General features: G+C 38.8%; 1 protein-coding gene across 1 annotated transcript in view; it reads left to right on the top strand.

Moving 5' to 3' along the window:
- JMY (junction mediating and regulatory protein, p53 cofactor) overlaps positions 1-25,063 on the top strand; it is a 113,940-nt gene extending 88,877 nt beyond the window's left edge. The window contains exons 9-12 of the mRNA XM_019532196.1: positions 9,661-9,756; positions 11,334-11,907; positions 15,026-15,336; positions 19,545-25,063. Of these exons, the coding sequence (XP_019387741.1) occupies positions 9,661-9,756; positions 11,334-11,907; positions 15,026-15,333 (978 nt within the window). The 3' untranslated portion in view covers positions 15,334-15,336; positions 19,545-25,063. The remainder of the gene's footprint in view (positions 1-9,660; positions 9,757-11,333; positions 11,908-15,025; positions 15,337-19,544) is intronic.

The raw sequence follows: 25,063 nt of genomic DNA, 5'->3' as shown, positions 1-25,063 counted from the left end.
GAATTCAAGCTGATGGGCCTATAGTTAGCCAGATCCACTTTCCTCCCTTTCTTGAAGATAGGCACCACATTGGCCTTCTTCAAGTCTTCAGGCACTACACCAGAGCGCCAGGCGTTTTATATTATATTTAGCATTGGCAGGATCTGATTTAAAAAAAAAAATAGATATTGATAAATGTTGATTTCACCTCACACTTAGAAACCAATGAAAATATTTCCATTGTTAATAATTAAAATTTATAGAAAGGGGCATAAGAAAAATGATGGCAGATAGAGTATGTGATAACAGGGGGAGCAGTTGTACACATCTGTGCTGACTAGTTTGGACTGCAATTACCAGAAACTCCAGGGGACTGGGAACAAAGGAAAAGGAAGTGACAAAGTGGATGTGGGAGCTATGGATGAGTGGAACTAGGACTGACAGCAGCTCTGCCACTCAGCTGGTGGCAGTCTTACAGCCATTATGTTTGTTGCAGTGGGCGGTTAAACTGCAATATAATAATAGTGTACTGTCATTTATAAATTGTCTGTTCTTGGTGCACCTAACTTTGTGCAAGCCTGAGAATTTTAAGTTGATAAAAATCAAAATAAATGCTTAAAAGTAAACATTGTTTTCTGTCAAAATTATAAAAGAATCGAATTCTGCCAAGCCTAATTATATTTATGTAGTAAAAAAAAAAATAGTGAAAACTAAGAGCTAGCATTTTCAGAGGTGTGCCTCAAGTCCAAAAAATTGAGAGCCACTGCATTAGGGTTTTCAACTTCACTTAAATCAGGTTCCAAATGCTGTAATATCTGGTATTCCTCCTTGATAATACAGCATTCACAAATTGTACTAGAATTGACAGGCTATGGCCCTCTCTATACAGTGGCTTCAACCATGTTAGGTTTAGTTGTTTTGCATAGTTATAGCTAACACTGTTTGGTATGTCTGCATGCCATATGATTTTGGCACAACTGTTTGTCACATTGGCATATTCTCATTTATCATGTTCCAAAACAGTGTGGCTGAACATCGTAAGAATTTTGGGCAGCTGTCTCGTACTTTGTTAGCAGTTGATGTTGGGAAGGTAATTTGCCATTTTCCAAAAATCCCTTCTTTTTATCCCATGGTACTTTGGAAAACAGTGTGTAGTCCAAGAATTCCTCAGCTTTATGCTTCATGGTATTGTGTACAGTCCCAACACAGAGGCTGCAGGGGGAGGTGAAAGCAGTAGTTGCAGTTAAATACAGTTAGGATTAAAATTCCTGATAGGTCTTGGGCACAGTTATGATACCAGTATTTAATAATAATGTCTAGGACAGATTCATGGCAATCCAAATTCCATTAGTGTCAAATTCCAATTAAATTATTTAATGAAATGATTATTTCATTTTATAATCTCATACAGTTTCAAACCATGATGAATCTGTCTAGAGACCATGTTATGTAATTTTCACCAAAGGGCTACTTGAAAAAAGTAACACTTTTTTTTTTCCCCCCAAGAACTTGCAAAATAGACGTTTTCACACACAAGGAGAAGTGATACTTTCTGTTCTGTTCTTGCAGCCAAGCAGTAGCTTTATCAACTGTGCTTTGTCACTTTCTGAAGCATAGCCTGACCATTAGAGTCAGATTTCCGTGCATCTCTTCAATACTGTGCTGCAGTTCATTTTCAGAAGTCATTTCATAGACTTTCTCCCTCAAGAATTTTATCATGAATCCTATGATATTTACTGTTCTGCTACCACAAATCCTGAAGTCAGTAATTGCAAGATAATTTTGACTTTCATGTAGATCAGTGCTGCTCTACCTTTTCTGGCCATGTAGGCCAGATGGGTGGTGCAGAGCCTGTTTGCAGGTCTTGGGGCCTGGCACAGGCCGCCCTGTGTGCCATAATTCGGTCTTGGGAGGTTGGTACTGCCCTCTGCTGCCCTCCGCGTGCTGGGATTGGACCTTGGAGACCCAGTTACCACCCTGCCTGGTCTTGTGCTCTGGGTTCAGGCACCAGATTGAGTCAGCAGGGCCAAGGGCTCCCCATGGAGCCAGAAATTTGGGGGTGAAGCAGCTGCCAAATTTCTGGACCCATGAAAGTTTATAGCAGTCACCTTTGTAGTGAAGAGTTGAAAAACCTGAAGGCAGATAAAATTGTTTTAAGTTCATTATTTTTGAAACTCATACTTTTGGGGTTCTGATTTAGGAGTTTTAAATGCTTAAGACTGGTAGCATTGCATTCTGTGCACCACCTGCAGAATTGTCTCCTTACATTGCCCCATTCTCTACTGCCCATTGCTGCTGGTAAAGGGAATGGGTGGCAACTTGGTAGTGCCAGTAAATGGTGATTGCAGATGCAGTAGCAGTGTGAAAGTGCCTGATGTCACTGTGGTGGAGTTTGGGTTTGGGTTTGGGTTTGGGAAACACTGGCCCAGGGAGCAAAATGTACAGCTAGACATCTGGCCATTAGGGCTGTGCAAATCTTCGGGTACTCATTCAATTCCGAGGAGATTCGACCTGATTTAGTGGCTGAATCCCGGAATCTGAATAGAATCAGGGGACCAATGAAAAGGTCCGAATCAATTTGGAAAAGGTTCGGAGAGGTTTGGCAATTTGCCCAGTCCCTGGTGGCTGCAGCAGGGAGCTGGACCCAGACTCCATACTGGGAAATAGGGGGCAGGGGAGGGGTGCTGCAGGAGCAGGGAGGAGACCATGGGGGGACCCCTGCCAGGCCACATCCCCTACCTGCTGCCCCAGCTCCAGCTCTTTTTTTTTTTTTTTTGTCCCCATTCACTGGCTGCCACAGGAGCTGGTGATTGGGGCTTTTTTTTCTTTCTTTTTAAGGGCTGGGAGCTGGGGCAGGTAGGTCAGCCATGGGGAGGGAGGGGAGCTGGGACAGCAGGTGAGGGATTCATGGCAGGGATTGCCCCCCACCTGGCAGCAGCTGGTGACTTGGGACTTTTTCTTTTCAAAGAGCCGGGAGGTAGGGCTGGTGGGGGATGGGGCCTGTGATTCGGCGATTCAGCTGATTCAGCAGCAGCTGAATCTCCAAATTAGATTTGGCCAAATCAAATTGCTGTCCTCCTAATTGGCCTAATCTGAAGTGAATACTAGCCACTTCACACAGGCCTACTGGCTATTTTATTTTTAATCCCCAGGCCCTATTGACTTTAGTATTGAAGTTATGTTCTGCAATCAGTTGGAAAATATCCTGATCATAACAGAGTGAAGTGGAAGACCAAAAGCTATGGGGAGCTGATAAATTTGATACTTACTGGTCTAATTACAAATGTAAAATAATTACAGTGGGGTGACAGTGGAATATAGAAATAAATGGGTAAAGGGTGATGCCTGGAGAAAAGGGAAGCTAGAGTTGATAGTAAGAGGATGAATGGCCCAATGGGCAGGGAGGTAAGGAATTGCTGGGTAGAAAAAGTCTGTGATGAAAGACCAATGACTAATAGCAGTACAGCAAATATGGATAGAACTGAGTGACTCTTAAGACTGACAGCACTGCTGTGGATACTACATTTCCCTGTGTTGGAGAGGGTAGGGCAGGTGGCTGAAGTCCAGTAACCTGGAAGGCATTGGAGGACTGTGATTTAAAAGTTTTTAATCAGCTTCAACATAGCATTACCTGTTCAAGAACTGTTCATATTAACTTGTCTCTGTATGTCTCCAAGCTATGTAGCTGCTTCTTGAGTCTTTAGCTTATATCAAGGTGTTAAAAGAATCCACATTAGAATCCAATTTACTGTAAGACTGTGCAGTACAGGAATTCAGACTTTTTTTGATCTGTTGTTTTGATTTCAGTGCAACAAAACAAACACAACATTTTTGGTGATGAGACATGTTTTTCTTGTAAATAGCGTATCCCAAGGAAAGAAAGGCAGGGCAAGTGAGCCTTGTTAGATCCACTACAATGCATGGCCTGGAACAGATGCAGCACTCGCACTCTGTCTGACTCTTGCCTAAGATAGGATTGTACTAGCCTAAGTACTAGAAGTTGGGTGCAAGAAATTAAGAAAATGACTTAAGTTGCTCTGGGTAGTTATTCAGCAAAATAGTTCAGGTATTATTACATTTTGTTTAATTACTTTAATCTTTTTCCTTAATTAGGTATCCCATACCTTCCCAAATGACTCTATATCGTTGGGTCATTTCTCTCCTACTGGTAAGCAGCCAGGTAGTTATTAGCAACCTCTTGGGTAGGATGAAGAAGTCCAGATTCCTTAGCTTGCAGTATGAAATAATGTTTGGTTACTGCTTTCTAGCATGCACTGACATCTTGGGGTAGCTCTGCTACATTTCATGCTGCTCTTTGTTCTCTCTAGAAAACCTGGGAATATTTTCACTCCAGACAGTTTTAGAAAGCTCTCAGGTTGGGTTTTTGTTGCTTCCTCAGTGATCTCACAGCTAAAATGTTTGTCTGTGCCTTGTTTCTTTTTATCTTACACTACAACTGCTTCTTCCTAACCCAGTTCAGAATTGCCTGTCTACATTTCTTTTAAATCAATATGTGAGGGATTGCTTCAGATTAAAAATTCAATCTGGAGTGTGGGGGCAAAAATTTGGACATGGTTATAGGAGTATGAACTGCCATTCTTTCCTTCTCTGTAGCCTACTTTTCTTCTTCACATCTTCCAAGCCCCTCCTCTCAGTTTCTCACACACCATGTTCTTCTCAACCCTTCTGTCATCTCATTCTCCCTCCCTTTCTGGGTTTTCTGTCCTAGCCACTTCCCTTCCTGTCCTCATCTTCTCTTTCCATGTACCTCCTGTTCTGTATAACGGTTGTATTCCTTGCAGTCTTAACAGCATAGGAAGAGGATTCTTTCTGGAAAGCAGTCTGGCGTCAGTCCCACATCATTGGAAACAATGGCAGGCTGATCTTTAGGGCTGTGAATTAAGATTATAAGGATGTAGTATCATGAGCCTTGTGAGAACTCTGCTCTTGTGCTGGAAAGGTCTTTTACCTATCCAGAGTCAGGAGGTTTTATTTTTTTTCAGTAACCAAAGATATATTCTGGAGCATGGTTCACAGGTGGGTTCATTTTATCTGAAGAGATGGAATCAGTTCTGTTGTTACAGAACCATGGAAAACATCAGCTGTCTTTAATATTGATACTTATGCTGATACTATCGGATACTATAGAGGAGTATCTGAACAGCCTGTTTGTTCAGCTGGGGCTTAAAAATCTGATCACAAATCTTAGACCGCAGTATTGACATTTCCGTTGTATAGTGACTAGAGGCCTGCAGTGTCGTGACCCCATTGTGCTATACAAACAGAAGCACATGTAATTACAAACTACAGCGCAGTTCAGACAGCCTTTTCCAAAAATATGCACCTTCTAGACACACCCACACATGTAGTAACTGAAAAGATTCATGGGTCATGCCAGCAGATGCAAAGTGAACCCTCTAATCTTCTTCATCTCTCCCATTACTGAGCAGCCAGAGCTTTACAGGTCCTGTATAGATGCTACTGAATTAATGGGCAGTGTAAAGAGCCTGTCCCCAGGACAGCTGTGTGAGATATCACACATACAGTATTGTTAAAGTATAAGGTTGCAAAGCCAAGCCAAAAATTAAGAAATTCTAAAGTCACAGCTGCTTGTGAAATCTTAATTTCTCTCCTTTTAGGTATTTGCCTTATGACTGTTTAATTCCATGATTGGATCCCTACCTTGTTTAGTTCATGGGATGAATAGAATTTAATTAAGAAGTTATTTGATTCAGTCTCATGTTCAGTGCATGGTCCCATGCCTTGCCTTGTGTCACTTGAAACTTGCTTTGAATGCTAAATTATTTATTTCCTTATGCTTGTTTTCCTATGGCACTGTTGTATGAGTGCTTCCCAAGTATTAGTTTATACTCAGAACCTCCAGAAAGGCAAGGGAGTTGTATTAACCCAGTTATACAGATAGTTGAGGTTCATATAGATGAAAGTCAAAAGTACGCTGTAATTTTGGGTGCCCAACTTGGGGTGCTCTGGAACTTTTTTTTCCTTGGAGTGTTTATACATCATTTTAAAGTATTTTAAGTACAAGTTTCATTTAATTCAGCTATAGCTAGGAATGTTCAACCTTCTGCAAATCGCATTGCAGGCTCTGAAGTCAAAAACATGGGTAAGAACCTGTGAACAGTTTGTGAGTAGCTTAGCATCATGCAATAACTCTGTAGCATAAAGTAAGAAGAGAAGCAATTCACCTGTGCCTGAGATCATACTTTCTCTTCCTGCTATCCCTATCTCATTTATGACACACCTTCCAACTTCATCAACAAATAAAGCAGGGAGCCAACAGACAACAGTTTTTATCGTTTCGCAGTTCTCCTTCACTCTTACAGGAGGTCTGCATCGAATGAAATAGGGTCCTGTGGAAAAAACAGCATGTGATCAAGTAATTATAGACTGTAACATAATGCACGCACAAGAGAGGGCTCAATTAAAGTTGTACAAAGAAACACAATGCTAGAATTGACTTAGCCTAAATAAAATTATTGTAATTTAAGTAGGGAATTTGGTGTAATTTCTAACTTAAAAATAAAAGCAGCAGAGAAAACAAATTGCTCCATGCAGTATGATGACACCTTTATGAGTCATTTAAATCTACCACACAGAACTCTACTTGAGTTAATAGAGCAGCTGATGGCAGTAGTCTGGCACTAGTTTTGCTAGTGGGGTTTACAGACCCCTGCTGTCTGCAAATGAATGGTGAAAGTCAGGAGATTTAGGTTTAATCCAGACTGCACGGGAGTGTGCCCTGCTAGCTCAGACTCCCTTCCCTTTCCTTTTCCACCCACACCTTTTCTTCTGTTCTCTCCCCCACCCCCCGCAGCTGTCCCAGTTCTTTTTCTTCCTCTGTAGCATTTATTTTCAGCCCTTTTCTCTGTGCAACCTCACTAGCTGTCAGCATCACTGTTTTTCTGACTACTACTTTACTGCTCACCTCCATTCTTCTTCTCCTGCCTTCAAATCAGGCTGTTGTCTCTCTGCGCTGTCTGGGTGTCAGCTGGGGCTGTTGCTTGAAAGCACAGGAGAAATTCTTTGCTCTCTGTCGCAATGCTTGGCTCAAGCTGGCCCAGAGCAACGTTATAGGGAAAGCCCAGCGGAAGTGTGTTTAGTCACTTTTTTGGGATGACGTGCAGTCTGATCCCAGGTGGGAGCTGGGAAGAGGTGGAACGTGCCAGTCTGGTTAGCACGAGGGACTCTGGGAGGCTTGGCCTTGCTCAGTGACCAAGGAATCTCTAAGAAATGTAGCTGTTGAAATTGCAGTGGTCTCTACTGAGAATACACAAACTGCAGTTTTTCCCTAGAGGCTTTATCACTTGGCTGACTTGGCAGATATTCGTGGGGATAAAGACACAAAATACAAAGACTACCCTCTTGCTAAACGTCAACTTTCTGCTTCAGCACAAGGTGGTGTCAGAGCTTTCAGAGAAAAAGCTGCCAAGAGATTTTAAATTTTTTTTAGCATGTACAACCAGAATAATTTCCCTTAGCTTTGTTCTTGGAAATGGTTAAATGTTTTTGATGGGTGACCAGTTTCTCTTTTTCCACGCCCTTCTCTCCCCACCCCCCCAATCAGTCAGAATGGCTGAAGTTTAGCAAATATAACCAACTGAAAACAGAGCTTTATAACAAGAAGTGTCAGAAAACCTGAATAAAATGGTACTGCTAGCTTCTATAATTGTTTTATAAATAAAATGGTATTTGAGTTTTCTTTGCATGTGGCAGGCGAATACTGCTTCCACCTTAGAATTAGTGGATCGGTTTAGGATTGAGGGTACATCAAACTGCCACTTTTTCTCATGTAAATAGTGCTGTATGTATGTTCTTCAGATTTGTCAGTGCAAATAGTTTATTTGAAAGGGGACTTATTGTATCTCAAATTGGACTACACAATAATTATTTAATATACCAAAAAAGTGATTCAGTTTTCCCAGCATAATGCATAGTATTTTGATTTATAGGTTGAGTGCATATCAGTGTACTTATAATAATGCCATCTATTGTTTGATTATTTTTTCCCCATTAAAAGTAAAATTCAGTTATAAATATATGTAAGTGAGGAACTATTGGCATGAGTGTGAAGGAGGGATAATACTGGCATACACTGTGCACATCTTGCCACACACTGGGTCCCACTAGACATTCCGGTAAAGACATGATAGGATCAGATGCACGATCCACACAGCTGTGCTGCCTGCCATGCCACGCGTGCATGACAGGTGATTGTGGGATCCAGCATCAGATCTTATGGCTTATTGCCAGCACAGGGGGATCCCAGGGTCCCCATCCTGGGCTCCCCCTGCCCTGTCAAGTAGCAAGCTCCTGCAGCTGTGAGTCCTGCAGGGGCATAGACCTTGTTACAATTAAAGCTGGATAGAAACCAGCTGTAAAGTTATTACACATTTTCCAGCTCTTAACTTTATTGCTGGATGGAACCTTTCATAGCTTGATAGTTATTTTGCATGTGTAGCTGGTCTAAATTAATTGTGTAGTTAACCAGTTAATTGTGTAATACAAGTGGAGGGGGCATTTGTTGTTCTTTTTCAGCAATTGCCTGCGCACTCTAACTTTCCCTGATGTGGAGTTCTTGAGTCAAAGAATATAAAGAATAGGTTTTTTATTGAATGATGTGATGTGTACAAAGACACAGTTCTTAGGTTTATCTTGTAGCAGAATAAATATGTTTGAAAATGAGGCTCTTGTTAATGAACCTTTGACTCTGTTTTAAAAAAATCTCCCAGGTGGGCTAATTCCTTATTTTACGAGTAGTATGTTTTCAGGCACAGGAACCTAAGTATGCTTTGCTATTTAGTTATTTACATTTTTAGTTTAATTTTGGCTAGTCCTATTGCATTAATTGATCTCACAGTCTGGATGAAATCATCCCCTTAAGTCCACTTACCTCCAACACTGAGCAGTGGCAGCTGCTTCAGAAGAAGGAAACCTGAAGTAGGCTGTTATTGGATAATCAATACCCAGGGAAAACATCCCGCTACCTTCCAGAAATTGGAGGTTGATTTATGCTCTGAAATGTAAAGGTTTATATACCTTCCAAAGTGCTGGGTCAGTTTTGGTATTAAAGCATGAATATTCCTTTTAAGCATAGCTTCATTTTTATCTGAATCCTGCTAAACTCTTCTTCTCAACAATACTTTGTGGTTACTAGTCTTATGTTCTGACTGTACTGTGTGGAAAAAGTACTTCCCTTGAACAGTTCTGAATTTGCAGCCTTCAAATTTATGACTGCCCCCCATGTGCCATTAGGGGGCTGTCATAAATTGAATAAGGTTCCATATTGATCTACTGTGTACCATTTTCTAAATTCAGTATTGGTTATCATGTCCATCTCTGTCATGTTTCGAAGGTAAACCATCTCAGTCATTTCAGTCTATCTTTTTAGGGATTATTTTCTAAGTTCATAATTATAGTATCAGTAAATAAGGGACACATGTTATGCTGCAAAATGCAGAATGCAGAGTAGTCTTATAAATGAGCAACAAAGAGGTAAGGCTGGTTTCCAAGTTTATAAAAAAAAAGTTTATTTGGCACCATACTTGTCAAGTCATTCAGAATTGCTGAATTACTGGTATAGTTGTTATCCAGACGCAGATGTGTACGATATTAAGCGTTGCGCTGTAAAACTAATTGGCATGTTTTTGTGCCCCTTCTCAGAAGCGAGATCAACTGCAAGACGAAGAGGAAAGAAAAAGCTCTTGGGTTAGTCAGGAGCGACAAAAAACACTGGACAGGCTTCGCACATTTAAACAGGTAATGCAAGAAAAATGACTAATCTTCACATTTAAACTGGTAATGAAAGAAAAGTGACTATTCTTTTTCACCACTTCTTTTTTTCTTCTTTAAATTATTCTTGTAATAGCTTTGTGTAGTATCTAATATTCTTCATTAAATACTTAAGCATTCATTGGAGAATAGGAATCAAAATTCCCTGCATTCTAGGATTTAGGACAAGATATGGTAAATGTACTTCCTCTTCTCATTTCTTATAGCTAATGAAGAACTTTAAATGAAGTTTGCAGTGTTTCTTTTACAGAAGTACAAACCATATGCCATTTTCCATGTATATTGGACCATTTCACTCCTCCCTCCAATTATAATGCCTGAAAATTCTTTCCCAAGGGAGTTTGAAGTCAATGTATCAGGGAAAAGACGCCAGACAGATACAGACAGAGGGGTTGAATACAAAAATGCTTCTAGCTGTTGCTAGTCTACATAGCCAAGCAATAAAACTGGAATAAGCAGTAAAATTAAGAAAATTTCCATTACTGTCTGGATACTTGTTTAGTTTTGTGCTATTAAAAAATAGTAGTGTACACCTAAACAGCTTGCATGCCTGCAAGACATTTAGGGCTAGTGCCTGTTTCACCTGTTGGATGGCAAATCTCCCTTGTGTGTCTTAAGATCAGCATTTAATTTAATCCACAGCCTTTTTATACATAGCTGTAGATTTCAATGACATGGTAGATGCAGATTTAGGATCCAGATTGAAATTGCTTTGAAACTATTTTCTGAAAGAAAACGTAGGTGTTTGGAGGGTCAGAACAGAACTATTGGAAAATATTAACTGCTGTCTTCCTAGGTAGTCCTTACTTACATTTTGAGATCTGTTGGGGTTTTGGGGGTTTGTTTGTTTTTTTAGCTTGATGGCCTGATGGTGTTACTGAGGGCTATTTTGTCTATTTGGGTGGAATGAGGAGAAGGGGGACTGTGGTGGTAGTGTTGCTATCTAGGAAAACCACCAATATTTGGTTCTCAACGAAGTCCTGATTTTTTTTTCACTTGTCGCTGAGTAAAACTTGGTGCATGAAGAGTGAATTGACAGGGAGACAGCAACTCAGCCTTGATCAGACCTGAGGATCTTTCTCCTATTTTATTGTAACCAGTAGAATAAGGAGAAAAGGACCAGGATTAATCCCAGTAATTGCAGCATTTTTAACCTCCAAAAAACGTTCCTGTCTACTCCTCCCACTTCCCAAATGCATTACTCTTGCTATCTGTATACATCTAGTCTGCATATCTGGAGAGGGAGAGGATTTTAGTGTTTGCTAAATATCATTTGGAGTAAATAGAGTGATGGGTTTATATTACAAATTATGATGGTTACACTATGTTAATGTCAGAGGTCATCACTAGGCTGCCATGTACTGGAATATTACCTTATTGGAATGTTTTACATTGAAAATGTACAGCATAATAACTCTTGGATGTGATTCCTTTGCAATACAGTAATGATCAGAAAAGTTAAAGCCCTGATCGGTTCATTTTCAGCATCTAGAATAGCACATTGCATACACTCACGTAATCTTAAATAATGTTTTTCCTTTTAGCGGTACCCTGGGCAAGTTGTACTTAAATCAACCAGACTGCGACTGGCTCACGCAAAAAGGAAAAGTTCAGCTAGCTCAATACCCTCCACAGATGAACCTCGATCTCTGCCAGAAACTTCGCAAACCCAAGAGAAAACTGAAGAGACAGAATCAGGAAAAGCGACCCAGCCTTTACAAACCCAGGAGCCCAGGAGTTTAGAACAACTTGAAGATATTTCATTACCTCCTAATGGTGTTACCTCTGAACTGTCTCATGCTAGTACTTTTCCACTTCTTGTCAGTAATGACCCTCAGCCAGATACTGTTACTGTAGTATCATTTCCTCCTCCTCTGCCGCCGCCGCCGCCGCCGCCACCACCACCACCACCACCACCACCACCTCCGCCTACCAAGGAAGATGCCACAGAATCCTCAGGAAAATGTGACAGCCTCATTAAACAGGAAAGTGAGGATAAAGAAGTTCCACAGTCTGTCAGTATCCCATCAGCACATCTTTTTGATAGCAGTCAGTTAGTCAGTGCCAAGAAGAAACTAAAGAAGACGGGCGATTTAGAAGGTTTGCAGAGGAGAAGAGGTAATATTTGTATTTATATTTATTTAACTGTAATTAGCATTTAAGTTATATATTACCAGTTGGCTAGTTCCCTTCTTTGGGACTGCTCTATAGAAATAGGTGTGTTATATTTCTGTATAAAAAGTAATGCAACACTTGGCATAGCTCCCTAGACTAAAAAATGCACCCGTTCAAATTATGGGAACTTTCACTGTTGTGTGCAGCAGTTATACAGTATAGACTGAAAAAGATTACAGGTTTATTAATGGTTCAAGCATGATGCATTTTTTTGCCTTAGTCAGGGACTGGACTCAGTGATCGAAGAAGTCCCTGCCACTTCTGCTCTCTTCTCTAATCCCATATATCCTCAGATACAATTTGCAATTTTTGCTCAGGTGTTTCAGTTGTATACTACTGGATGGAGTCCTGGGCTGAGATTTGGAAGACCAGGCTTACATTGTGGTTTTGTCTGTAGCCTTCTGGGTGACTTTTGGCAAGTTGTTTCCACCTCTGTGCCTCAGTTTCCAGATCTGCAAAAACAGATAATGAAGTGCATGGAAAGCTTTGGTGGTAAAGCATATATATTTTATTCAGTCAGCTTTTTTTTAACTGTATGCAAACAAATTTAATATTAACACTTACCTTATCTGTGCTGTGTCCTCTCTATGTATTTACTTCCTTCTACATCAACCTAGTTGGTACTGGCAGCCTTGAATAAACTACCACAGGCTACTTATCAGCAGTTTAAAAACACAGGTGGCTTTAAAATATCGATGCTTGGTTTTCTTTGTTTCCTTGAAAAGCATGGAAAATCATCTTTCCTTACCAATTTGGACAGGAACCTTGGCCATCAGGTGTGTGGGTATGCAGTGGATATAGGATTTTCCTCTTGGTAGTTTTTCATTTAATGTCCTTTGTTTTCTGTATTATCATGACCATTCATTTAATGACCTTTGTTTTCTTTGCTTTGTGCAAGTATTGTGATTTTAATTATCCTTAATTGTAGACAGGCCCAGAGCTATAAACAGAGCCATAAATAATGGAAGGTCCTCGTTCATGGAAGCATTATGGGAACTCCAGTCTTTTTAGCTTTCCTTTTTGCTTCATGATTCCCTGTTCAAAATAAATGTTATTTGAACTTCTTTGTGGTGAGTGACCCAGGAAGATCCAGGAATCAATTTTTGAATCATTAAAAACATTTTTTAAGTGTTCCCCAGATCTTTGTCCAAAAACCTATCAATTCCATAACTCTGAGTGAGGTCTGAATGCAAACATGCATGTCTGACAGTTTACAAGTTGGAAGCAAATTTTTAATCACTTGCATAATTCTTCCAACATTTAAAAATGTTGTCAACCAGACCTCTTTACAATGGCTGAAAGTGGTACTCTGTACCAGGCAAACTGTAAAGAGCATGGGCATATCACACAAGTTGTCTTTTAGGATTCTTAGATAGGTAGTGAAGTCAACATGAAAAGACATTCACTTCAACTCTGCTGCTGTAAGCACGAAGTCCCAGTCCTTAAGAAACTTTGCACATGCAGTTCTGTACATCTGCACAGCTTCCCATCAGCATTGGCAGGGCACTGATGTTTACCAGTCAGCTTGTGCCCAGGTGGGATAGTGCCTATAGGCTCTCCAGATTTCTGGTTTTCGTTGATCGTGTTAAAGATTACGAAATCCATGAAATGAAGACTATAGCGGCACTTGTTAAGTGATACCATGGAATTGCACTGACTTATTGCAGTTAATTGTTTACGTAAATTCATCTCGTTTTGACAACCTCTCTTTAGGTTTGGCGCTCAAACATTCTTTTCATCTGAAATTTCTCATGTTGAGTATGAAGCTAAAGAAGAAACTTTGGGCCAGTTAAAGTACATCAGGGAGATTTTTAGTGTTTTTGTTTTATCCCCTCTGATTTTTGGAGAGTGTCCTCAACATTTTGATGCATTTAAGCAACTTGGTATGCACACATAAAATTGCAGAGTATTAAAAAAATATTTATTTTAAAAGTGGGTTTCATCATATAAGTTGTTTTGATCAAACTATTAAGATAGTTTTAAGTGTACACTCGCTTATGTGATTACTTTTTTTGCTCTTTTAAAAAAACCCAGCCAAACGTATTCAGAATTAAAGCTGCAAACTAATTCTGCAGATAAATCTCAGTGCATCGTTGGTTAGTTATACCAATCTAAACTTAGTGGGCAACTGAGGTTTAATAAATTGTAAATAGGGCTTAGTTTGGAGACATATTCTGTTTCCAATTTCCATGGACCCACTAAGTGAACTTGCTTTGGTTAGTTTCAACCAACTTGTGCATTCCTTACTCCATCTGTAAAAGAGGGAGGGTAGCAGTTCGCCATTTTTTTGGAAAACACCTTGACCATGGATGCAAAGCAGTGTACAAATGCAGTTATTTAATGTGAACATGAGGATCAGATTTTCAAGAGCATGAGGTGTGTTGGCCAGATTGCCCTATTACAACTAGAATATCTGAGATTTCATAGGAAAGGTCTTGATTCGTGGTTCATGCTTGTACTCAACAGGCTTATATAGACTTAAACTCTTCTATACAACAACTTTTTTTCATGCACTTCTACCAAAAAAATAAAAAAAGCATTTTTTCTGGTGACATTTTCACTCATCAACATAGTATGACAAGTATAGCAGGAGCACTCTAGCCATGCCGTTCTGATAAAAACCAAAATTTGTGTAAGACTCTGTTAAATGCTAAAATAATTTGGAACAACTGAATACTGCTGGAGCAACACAGTTGTGCATTTTTTTTTTAAATACCATTTTCTCCAGATTAGTCAATAGCTTGTTACCATGTAATATTGTTGCTCCCTTTTTTCAGTCTTAGTTACTTTTTTAATATTGGAAATCCATATACATACAAATTTGGATATACTTTGTCATTCCATCCATTTTATATGTGGCAATGGGGGAGATGCACTCAAAGATGGAAACAATTAACAGTTATCTCATGGTATCCATGGTATTGAGATTTATTTACGGTTTTAAATTACCTAGGAAATGGCATCATCTTATTGCTTGGTATAACTGAAGATATAAAAATGAAGATGCTGGTATGAGTAAATACATTAAGATTAACACTGGCCATGTTTTTGTCTACTGTAGTGAGTTCCCCTATGGATGAGGTGCTGGCTTCCTTGAAGCGTGGTAGTTTTCACCTAAGAAAAGTGGAGCAGAGAAGTCTCCCTCCTTTTCCTGATGAAGATGATAGCAATAACATCTTGGCACAGATAAGGAAAGGAGTGAAGCTGAAGAAGGTGCAAAAGGATGTTTTACGTGAATCTTTTACAGTTCTGCCTGACACTGATCCTCTGACGCGTAGCATCCATGAAGCACTTCGAAGAATTAAGGAAGCATCACCAGAGTCGGAAGATGAGGAGGAAAGTTTGCCTTGCACAGACTGGGAAAACTAACCTGTAATGTTCCTAATTATATCTCTTTAAGCACTTTGTGTAAAATACCTGCTAAATGTTGTGGTTTGCAGTCTTGGATGTTTAGTAGATATTTGACTAACTGTCCTTGATATGCATGCAGGCTGGTAAAAGAGTCTATATGGGACTTTCGAACTACTGACATTTGAAAGGGATTTACGTTTATAGTGAGATAAATATTTTCCTGGCCTCTTGCCTCATGATAGCTTGTCGTCTTGTTGAGCTGATGACAGAAACTGTCCCCACAGCAAGCTACAGTTTGGTATAGCATGTTTTAGAGAGACTGTGTACCTTCCAAAATTGAAAGGACCTTTCATAAATAATAAAGCCATACAATCAATCTTTAATATATTCCTACCTTTCAGATATCTTCTAATAATTGCCTCTGACTTGTAAAAATACAGGGTGCTTCTAACTTTGGGCTGAATAATTCTAAGTCAAAGAAGATTAGATATGACTCTAAGCATATTGAAGTCTTGTGTGTGGCTGTTTTTTTGATGGTTTCTTTCAGATCTGTGAAGGGTCTGATTAATTAGATTTCTAGATCATAAACAGTAAATAAGCCAGTGTAATTTACACCTCTGTTAATCATAACCCCACCCCCACACACACACACACAAACTTCCAGGCACTGTACTTTGATGTGATGTAAGTGCTAACATTAGATTTCAGCTAGCTATTTAATGAGTTCACAAACGGAACAGAAATTGCCTAGGGATTTTAGTCTTCAAAATCAAGGCTGATATGGTAGTGTAAAGACATTGAAATATTTCTCGAATGTCTCTGTCCTGAACTGCAATACTGTACTGTAGTAGTTCTCTTCTACAGCTAGGACATGGCTGTTTTGGGGGAGGGGGGAAAGGGGGAAATGCTATAAATATATATCAAATTCAAGCCATATATAGTGGGCAGCAAAAGAAACGTTTTCACGCAGTAATTCAGTGAAGGGTATGTGGGGTTAAGTCAGTGCCATAGCTTAGATGTGGTGGTTAGTACAAGTCATTTAAAAAGGGATAGTCAGTCATTTAAAGAAGGATCAGTGTCTACATCTTTGAGGCACAGTACTGTGACTATGAAATATTATGACTTTTTTGTGTCGTTATGATGATTAAATGATTTGACAACACTGATATAAAATACCCAGTGTTGAATTTTAGAAAAGGTAAATAAATGCTACCTTTTCTCCTGGCTGGTAATTTACCTGGCTGGTAATTCATCTACTGAATGGAAGCTGGCTGTGTTAATTGATCTGTTTTCATTTTAACTTTATTCTTTGCCATCAGTATTGTTAGGAAGAAGGAAATTGTTAAACCCAAAATATTCAGATGTACCAAACTCCTGACAGAACTCAAACTCAGCTGATCTGTGTGTTGTTTGGATCTCAGCACAGTCACTGACCATTCCTTGTATACATTCAGTTTCTCCTGGGAGAGTTGCTGCTCTTCCAGGGGAAATCATGAGTGTACAGGTGTTCAGGCTTTTTTCCTCTGAGAATAAAAATGGCTACTCCAAGAGAAGAATAACCTGGGAATAACAAGGGTTAAATCACTTGCAAGAGAGTTTCTTCTGGGAGAGTGAATGTCTGTACAGTCTGGGTTAGCCAGTCAGGGCTGCCCTGTACACTGTTGCCAGGCAGACTAAGGGAGCCTGCAAAGCATACTGAGATGGGTACACAGCTCCCCCATCCCCTGCTGCCACTGTGGCTACATAGTGTCAGCTCTTCAAACCCTGCACTCTTCAGGGCCTCAGCATTCAAACGTCTTTTCATGTGGGGCTGAGTAAAGATTTTTTTTCTACCACAAGAACAAACCTTGGAGAATCCTCCCAGACTGTTTAAACGTGCATACGGTCCTTGTCTCTCCCTCTTACCCATCCTTCCAGCTGTAGTCACTGCTCACTTAAAACTCCCAATTAACTTCGAAGTGATGACAGAATTCAGTACTTGGAATTTAGGATTTCATGTGGGAGCTGCAGTAGTAGAAGTAACAGAGTGAATGTTTGTACAGTCTGGGTTAGCCAGTCAGGGCTGCCCTGTACACTGTTGCCAGGCAGACTAAGGGGGGGCTGCAAAGCATACTGAGATGGGTACACAATGGCAGTTTGAGGCTGACTTCTTAGTTGCATTATTCTCAGTTTCCTAGATGTTGTCAAAATACATTTGGTCACCTTTGATTTTACATAGTAGGTTTTTTATCAGCCTAATTAAACCTTGTTTACTTTTGATATACTACGGTGTGTAAGATCTTTCCCTTTTTTACCTGAGGAATCTCTAGGGCATCAGCAGCCATCTTTTTCAACAAGTGTTATACAAATCCAAATCACCATGGGAGTGAACACTTTCCCTTATAAAGAATGGAGCCCTGCCAGATGCAGTTTTCAGCTCCCACTGATGTCAGTAAGACTTGAAGGGACTCAGCACTATGCAGAAGGTGCACACTACATATTCTAAGGATGGACATGTAGTTATTTCCTTTCTCTTTACTAGGTTGTATTTTACCATGGAAATGCTATAGCCAGATGTAACTGGCTAACAGATGATTTTTTGATTAGTCTGTAATAGTTTAAATTTTGGGGGGCAGGGAGTAACCTTTGAAATTAATTTGATTTTAGAAACCCCCCCCTCCCCCCCTGCAAAGCATTAGTGAATGTAAATCTGTTCTGTCAGATTGCTGTAACTTGATAACTTGAGTTGATTACATGTATAAATTGATTTAACAGATATAATTACTCAGGAATTTAACTAACCCAAATAAACAACTGCTGTAGAACTTGCAGCACTTGTTTTCTAGTACAAGGAAATCAGTTCAATACCTTTTAAAGGGATGAAACTACTGATTTTAAATTGGAACGCTGTAAATTTGTGTTGCTTCATACTGAAAGTGTTTATGCTATAGAGCTACAGACATTATGAAACAAACAGAATACAGTCTATAGAAACTACATTTAATGAACATATTACCTTAAAAGTTAAACCTAAATCTGGTAGTTTGTCTGTCAAATACAGAAAGTGTCTTTACATACTTTAAGTTCATTAGAGAGAGAAGAATCTGCTAGAGGTAGAAAATTAAAAGTACCAAGAAGGGATTCTCTTGTATTCCCTGCATTCTTAAAATAACAGCTTTAAAAGAAACATCACAGAGAAATTTAGGTCCAGGATAAATTGGAATACAATCTGAGTGAATTTAATGAAGACAACCTTATGATTTTTGGGTCTGCTTCTTGCTCAGAAAATTGGAAAGGTAGCAGAGTTGTTAGTGGATACTTTTGTTTTTCTTTAACAGCAGTTGCTATTGTAATGCTAGAAAGCAGTAAAGGTTTGCAAAATATAGAATTGTGGAATGTTATGAATGTTGTAAATGTGTATAGGTTGTGAGAGCACAATGCATATTTATTAATGTAACTAATTACCTCTATTGCATTCTGAAAGTGCAGTTTTTCCTATGAAGGTACCATATTTCCTTGTATACTACATGCATCTTTCCCCCCAAAATCAGCCCTTCAAAACTGAAGTGCATGTCTTAAGCAAGGAAGCTGATTCTGCACCAAAACTGAAACATGTAATGGCTTCTACCCTCTATAATGGTGCCCTCTCCTAACCGCAGGACAGGTGGAGTGCATCCTTCAGGATTACATTTCTGAACCCATCTTAGCCACTGCCAAATGGGCAGTAGTTTTCGGCTCAACGGCTGAAAGCTGCAGCCAGTTCAGCAGTGGATGTGTCAGGGTTACTGCTGTAGTTTTAAAGCTGCGGCTAGAGATTGAGGGAGGCTGAGGAGTGGGCTCTGCCTGAAGCCAGCATTCAATCGTGTTATGCTATGGTAGCTAAGATTTCTGGAAAATCATTCTGCCTTCCCTGCCCCCTTCCCCCTCTCCCTCCCCCCAACAAAGGTCCATGTCATGTTTATGTGGGAAACTGCTATTTCAAATAGGTCTTTATTTTTTCCCCCCACGAAGAGATGCATGGATTGTAAACTTGAGAATTTAAAGTGGAATATTCCACTACGGTTTCTATTCTGTTTAAAAGTTAGCATTCACCTCCCTATACTGGCTGTCCAAATCTGGGAGCAGGGAGAATCTTAGAGGTTTCAAAAAGTTTCTCAGTAATCCTCACAGAAATTGCAGTAATAGGTAAGGGAGAGGATGTGTTCAGTAATTGAAAGGAACTACCTAAATGTATTTATTTGTTTTCACAGGTGATGCATTGCCACTGAAGTAAGAAGAGAACCCACAGCTGAAGACCATTCTTCCCCTTCATTTCTGAAAATTCAGAGCCAGCAGTTTCAACCATCCAAGCCATGCTGGGGAAGCGGGCTTTCTTTGGCAAATGGTTTAGCTTACGGGGAAAGAAAAAAAATCCTGAAATATTTATTTTCAGGTGATGTTTCCTTTGTTCTGGAAATTCTCAGCTGGGCAAAAAGCTACACTTAGCTGTCGCACATAATGAGGAGGAGATGGCCTTCAGCATGTTTGCCCATTTGTTTCAGCACTTTTTTTTTTGTTTGCATAAGTATCCATGGCCAGTTAAATGAGAGTTATTTTAAGTTGGGAGAACACTGCATTGACAAAACAACTGAGAGGTGCAGTTAAAAACATCAGGACAGCTATGAAACGTACCCTTCAATGCACTGAAAAGTATCATTTGCTTGTAAAATGAATTATATAGCTACTTCCAGATGAGCTGGTTACACAACAGTGAATGCTTCAGAAAAGAGCAGAAATCCTAGCTGTACCATAAGGAGACAAATGTAAATGGAAGTGCAACTAAGATTATTTTTTAATTTTTCTTTTGAGTGTGAAGAAGTGTATGTTAGTATGAAAAGCAACAACAAATGACTGTGCAGGATAATGAAAAACAAAAAACAGAGGAATACCTGTATTTACCAATGTATTGTTTACAACATGGTACATTTTAACATGGCATATTCCAGCACCTCTTTAGAAGGCCATATGTAGTCTTACACCTTAACACTTTTCCACGTTCTTTTAAAGAGTAATATTTAGTTGTGTGAAACTGAGTTAATAGTTATATCTTTACCTACAAATTTGTTATAAGAAGCAATATTTTGTAATATGATAATATCTAAAATTTATTTTTCTCTTAGTTTGAACTGCTCTTGTTTAATTACTGTAAGCAACCTTCTTTAAAAAACTCTTAAAGAAGTTTGTAGGACTTGCATACTTCCACTTCAGTTGTGAGATTTATGCTTTTCTTCTGTTAGTTTTTATTATTTCCATTAAGTGGCTACAGAAGTATTTGTACATCATGCCTACCCAACCTACTTGGCTGAAAAAATACTCTTCCTTTTAACCCGGCTGTATATGGTTCTAAAGGAAGAGGGTTCAGCTTCAGGGCAACACATACCTAAAAAGAAGTCATCCTAAACTGCGTGACTAATAGCTGCAGGCAGCTAATCTTATAATACCATTGTCTTGAAAGATACAGCTATACAGGGTTGTAGGTAATCTTGTACCATGTTAAAGGCTCCATGTTCTGGTTGGCTGACAAATGTTCCGGTTACGAAAGTTGAGTCTTGACTAGTGTTGTATTTCACTAAAATGACATGTAGTGTGTTTGAGAAACACACCACCCCTTTCCTTCTTGGAAAATGATATTTTTGTTCAGTATTCATTTTATGAAAGACAAATTAATGTACTGATTTTCATTAAAGCAGTCAGGAGTTGCTGCTGCTGTATAATGGAATGCATATTCCACTAACTTTTATAACAGGAGATTTAATATCTCGCCATTTACTTTTTTTAAATAGCTGTGAGGACAAGAAGACCTACCTTAGCAATCAACTATAACCTAAATGAACCTCTTCTCTTGAACCTTTGAGCTGTTCTGCAGCTCCTGTTCTCAAAAATAAAGATCTGTCATATGTTTTAAAAGAATTTGCCACTCTGCATTTGGCATTAGAGGCATTTTCTTGAGCTTGTTGCCTTATTTATGACAATACTTAAATATTTGCAGTTTCAAAGGAGCACTTCGGAGCAGCATTTTCCAAAGTGGTACTAATTTTGCTGCATGCACCAGCTGTCAGGGCAGCATCCTTCTCTGACAGAACATCAGCTCTGACACATCCAGCATTAGCTTGCCTAGGACTTGGAAACTCAAGTTTTTCCCCTACATGTATTCATTACGTGGGTTTAAGCTGTCTTATGCTGGGTTCTGTGGCAATAACAATACTTTCAAAATTTATATTATGTAAACATTTAGCTTAGACAATACAGTTAAGTAGCAGGTATATGTGATGTGTTGTTGTTGACATTCCTAATTTACATCACATTATAAGATGGTCAAGTGTGTGACATTTTTAGCCATAGCACAAAACAGATTAGAACAATACAATTTGTGAAGCCTGGTGGCTCAATGGATAGCAGTGATGGGATGATACACATTCAGTTTGCTTGCTTCTAAAAAAAGAAATGCAGACTAGACAATGTGTGTTGGGCATTAGCAAAACTTCTGAGTTAGGGGGAAAATGTGTAATTTAAAAGATGGGAGCAGTGTTCCCCTTCCTTGCACAAAAATTATCTGCGAGTCTCACCCTATGTAGAAGTGTTTTAAATAGCTCCTCCTGTGTTGTGGTGCAGAGTTTTCAGATTTACCTACATACGATCTGTCAACTTTGCCTTGGAAACCTATGCATGTTTTTAAAAAAACAAAGTAATCCTGTTCTGGATATATTCTGTACTTGGCTAGTATAGTAGGTTCCTGTCAGAACTGAATCTGTAGATGTTGCTTCTTTGTAGGAACATATTTTATGCACTCAGACAAAGCAGCAGCTGTTTGTGCCGAGCATAGCAGTTAATATCAAAATGCTGTTTTTAATGAGGAAAGGCAGTGGATGTTCCAAAAAATATAAAAAATAGATTTGAATCTAATTCCCAGCAGTCATTTGACATCATGGTTTCATACAAACCACCAGCACCAGATGTAAAAATTTTATGTAGCCATGTTAAATTTCAAGCGTAAAAATGTTCCTAGTGCTTTCTAATGTTGTAGTGGTTTTGTTGTTGCAGTTGGTTATCTAGGAAAAATAATATGGGGAAAATACGACATTCACACGCCAACACATGTGATAATACCTGCTAGTTCGGTGCATTTCTGACAAAAGGTTGATTAGAACATGTCTGCTCTTTAGGAAATGTCACTGAGGTGCATCGATTCTTTGTCTGTGCAAGGGGGAAAAGGCCTGCATGGAAAATCTCTCTTCAGAGATTTTCAGCATTTGCTGTTCATGGCTGTGCTACGTCATTGTGGATACATTATTCTGTTACTAGCCACACATTTTTGCAGCACTAAGATTTTGTGCACTTCATGTCAAGGAAACTTGCTTGTTTACTCTAATCAAAGCTGTTTGGTGAAATGAAATGGGTCCAGTGGTGAAGGGAAGTAAGGACTTGGAACTTCCCAATATAGAATATATAACGTAAATGCAGGAACACTGAGCACAGCCTGTCCTTTGGGAAATAAGACACTTTCATTGGTGGGAACAAAGAATGTATTTTATTTCTACAAACAACCAACATGTAAACAGTGGTACCTTTTGAGCAGGAATGGGATTAGCATTTACTTGAATTTCTGTACTGCCCTCACAAGTTTCCAAAATCCATTAAAATTACTTACCTTTTTCACTTCTGCTTATTATTTAGGTAAAATTTATTTATTTTAGCCTATGTGATTCCCCCCCCCCCGGAATACTACCTTGGAAATTTTTAAAAATCCAGCAGCCAAGATTTTGCAGTATACACCTCTAGAATAAGTTACCATGGTTATGTGTAGTGTCCTTTGATACCCAACACCTATTTTACTTTATTCATTGTATAAAATCATTTTGTGTATTGGCATAATATCCTGTAAAAACCAAAAGTCTTCAAATCCAGAGAAGCCATTACTGAAATCCAATTGAGAAGTAGAAGCAGAAACTTTCAATAGTTAATGTTACCTTTATTCCATTTCTTGCACTGAGTTTTAAGAGTGTCATTATAAATCAAGGCTACTTGCATTTGTATGCAGATTCTATTTTCATTGCAATACTTATGCAATTGCTTAAACCTGTATTAACTGGTATTGATTCCATAAGCATGAATGTGGTGTTGGATGTAGTGTGTTAGAGAATCAGATCAGAACAAGCAAAGCTTGTTGGAAAAAGAAGCAGTTGAAGATGGAAGCACCTTACTGATAGAGCACGTTGCGTATGCTGAATGCTACTGGAGCACAGAGACAGTAGTTCATTCTAAACTTTATTGCAAAGTGCTCTTTGGTATAGTGAAGCACATTGTCCTGTTTATTGCTATGTAAGGCTGTATGAAGTACAGCAGTGGCTGTTTTTATCCTATAAATGTACTGTAATTTAAAGTTTTCGTACAAAATAAATTTATATTTAAATTGCTAAAACATGTACTTAAACATTTAGAATTTTTAGGAAGGGAAAGGTGGGTATGCCAATATATTTTTGGGGTTATTATACAGATTTGTTTTGCACTGCCCATTCACTCTAACTATTCATCCATGAGTCCAGCTTTGACTGGTCATATCTGCAGTCTGGCAGTGATGGATCTTTATTGAAATTCAGATCTTTTAAATATATTTGGTCCTGCTCCTCAGAATTTGACAGGAATGGCCTTCCCTCTGTTCTCCAGTATGGATGCTCAGATACAATCTAATATGGTGAGTGTACTACTAGGCATGTGAGGAAGGACCTGTCTAAAGCCAGTATCTAAGACTATTAGCAAGCAGTGTATCACTTAAAAAAAACAAACAAAAAACCAAGAAAAATGTTGATTGTCCTGATAAGTAGGGTGGCAGCAAATACCAAGCACAGCACCAAGTCTTTGACTTTTAAATAAAACTCGTGTTTTTCGGTCGGGTAGCTTTGCCTCCTTTGGTAATTCCAAGGCTTCTACAGCAAGTAATATACCCTAGAGTAGCTTGGTTTTTCTGAGTCTTTGCATCCTCCTAGGGGGGACACTTCCTCTAGCATGAATAGTGGAAAGGTGAGTGATATTAAAGATGCTCATTTAGCACCTCCAAGCATACCTATGATTGCTACTTACCTATTTACATACAAATTTCATCTTGTGTGTTCCTTAGTAGAGAAGCACAACATGAAATATATGAAATGCAGAAGGTTGCAAATCACTTTGCATGAATGAAACCATTAAAGGGTTAATCAAACTGATTTCTTTTTAGCTTATTTGAATAAATGAGAAACTTATCCAATGGAAAACTGATTCGACATCGACTAGCTTTGTGCAATATTGTAAGTAGAATCAAACACTAGCACACAGTGCTTGGCTTTAAGAAAGTCCTTTAACGGTTATATTTAAGTGGAGATTTTAAAAGCACATTTTATTGTAAAACTACTCCTGCAAATTTACAATACTTAATAATGCTCCATGTTCTAAAGTATTATGGAACAAGTGTAAAAATGTAAAAACTAAGCAAGCATTTCTAGCAATACATGAAAACTAAAACAATTGTTTTAACTGTTTGCCTTTGTTATTTTACTTTAGTGAAACTTTTCTGCAATGTAAGTTTATTGCTGTGTATTTCATGTTTTTTACTATGATGACTTCAAAGTTAAAACCTGTACACACAATACTGAAATCACCTTCCTTGTACATGCGATGTAACAACATACTCACAGTTTTGGTGCTTAAAAATGATTCCTTTTTTTCTTCAATAAAGGATATTTATTTGAATGCT

The sequence above is a fragment of the Crocodylus porosus genome, unplaced genomic scaffold (genome assembly GCF_001723895.1).
Source record: "Crocodylus porosus isolate Cpor-Errol unplaced genomic scaffold, CroPor_comp1, whole genome shotgun sequence".
Lineage (NCBI taxonomy): Eukaryota > Metazoa > Chordata > Crocodylia > Crocodylidae > Crocodylus > Crocodylus porosus.
The sequence above is the reverse complement of the archived record's forward strand: the minus strand, read 5'-3'. Positions and strand labels throughout refer to the sequence as shown.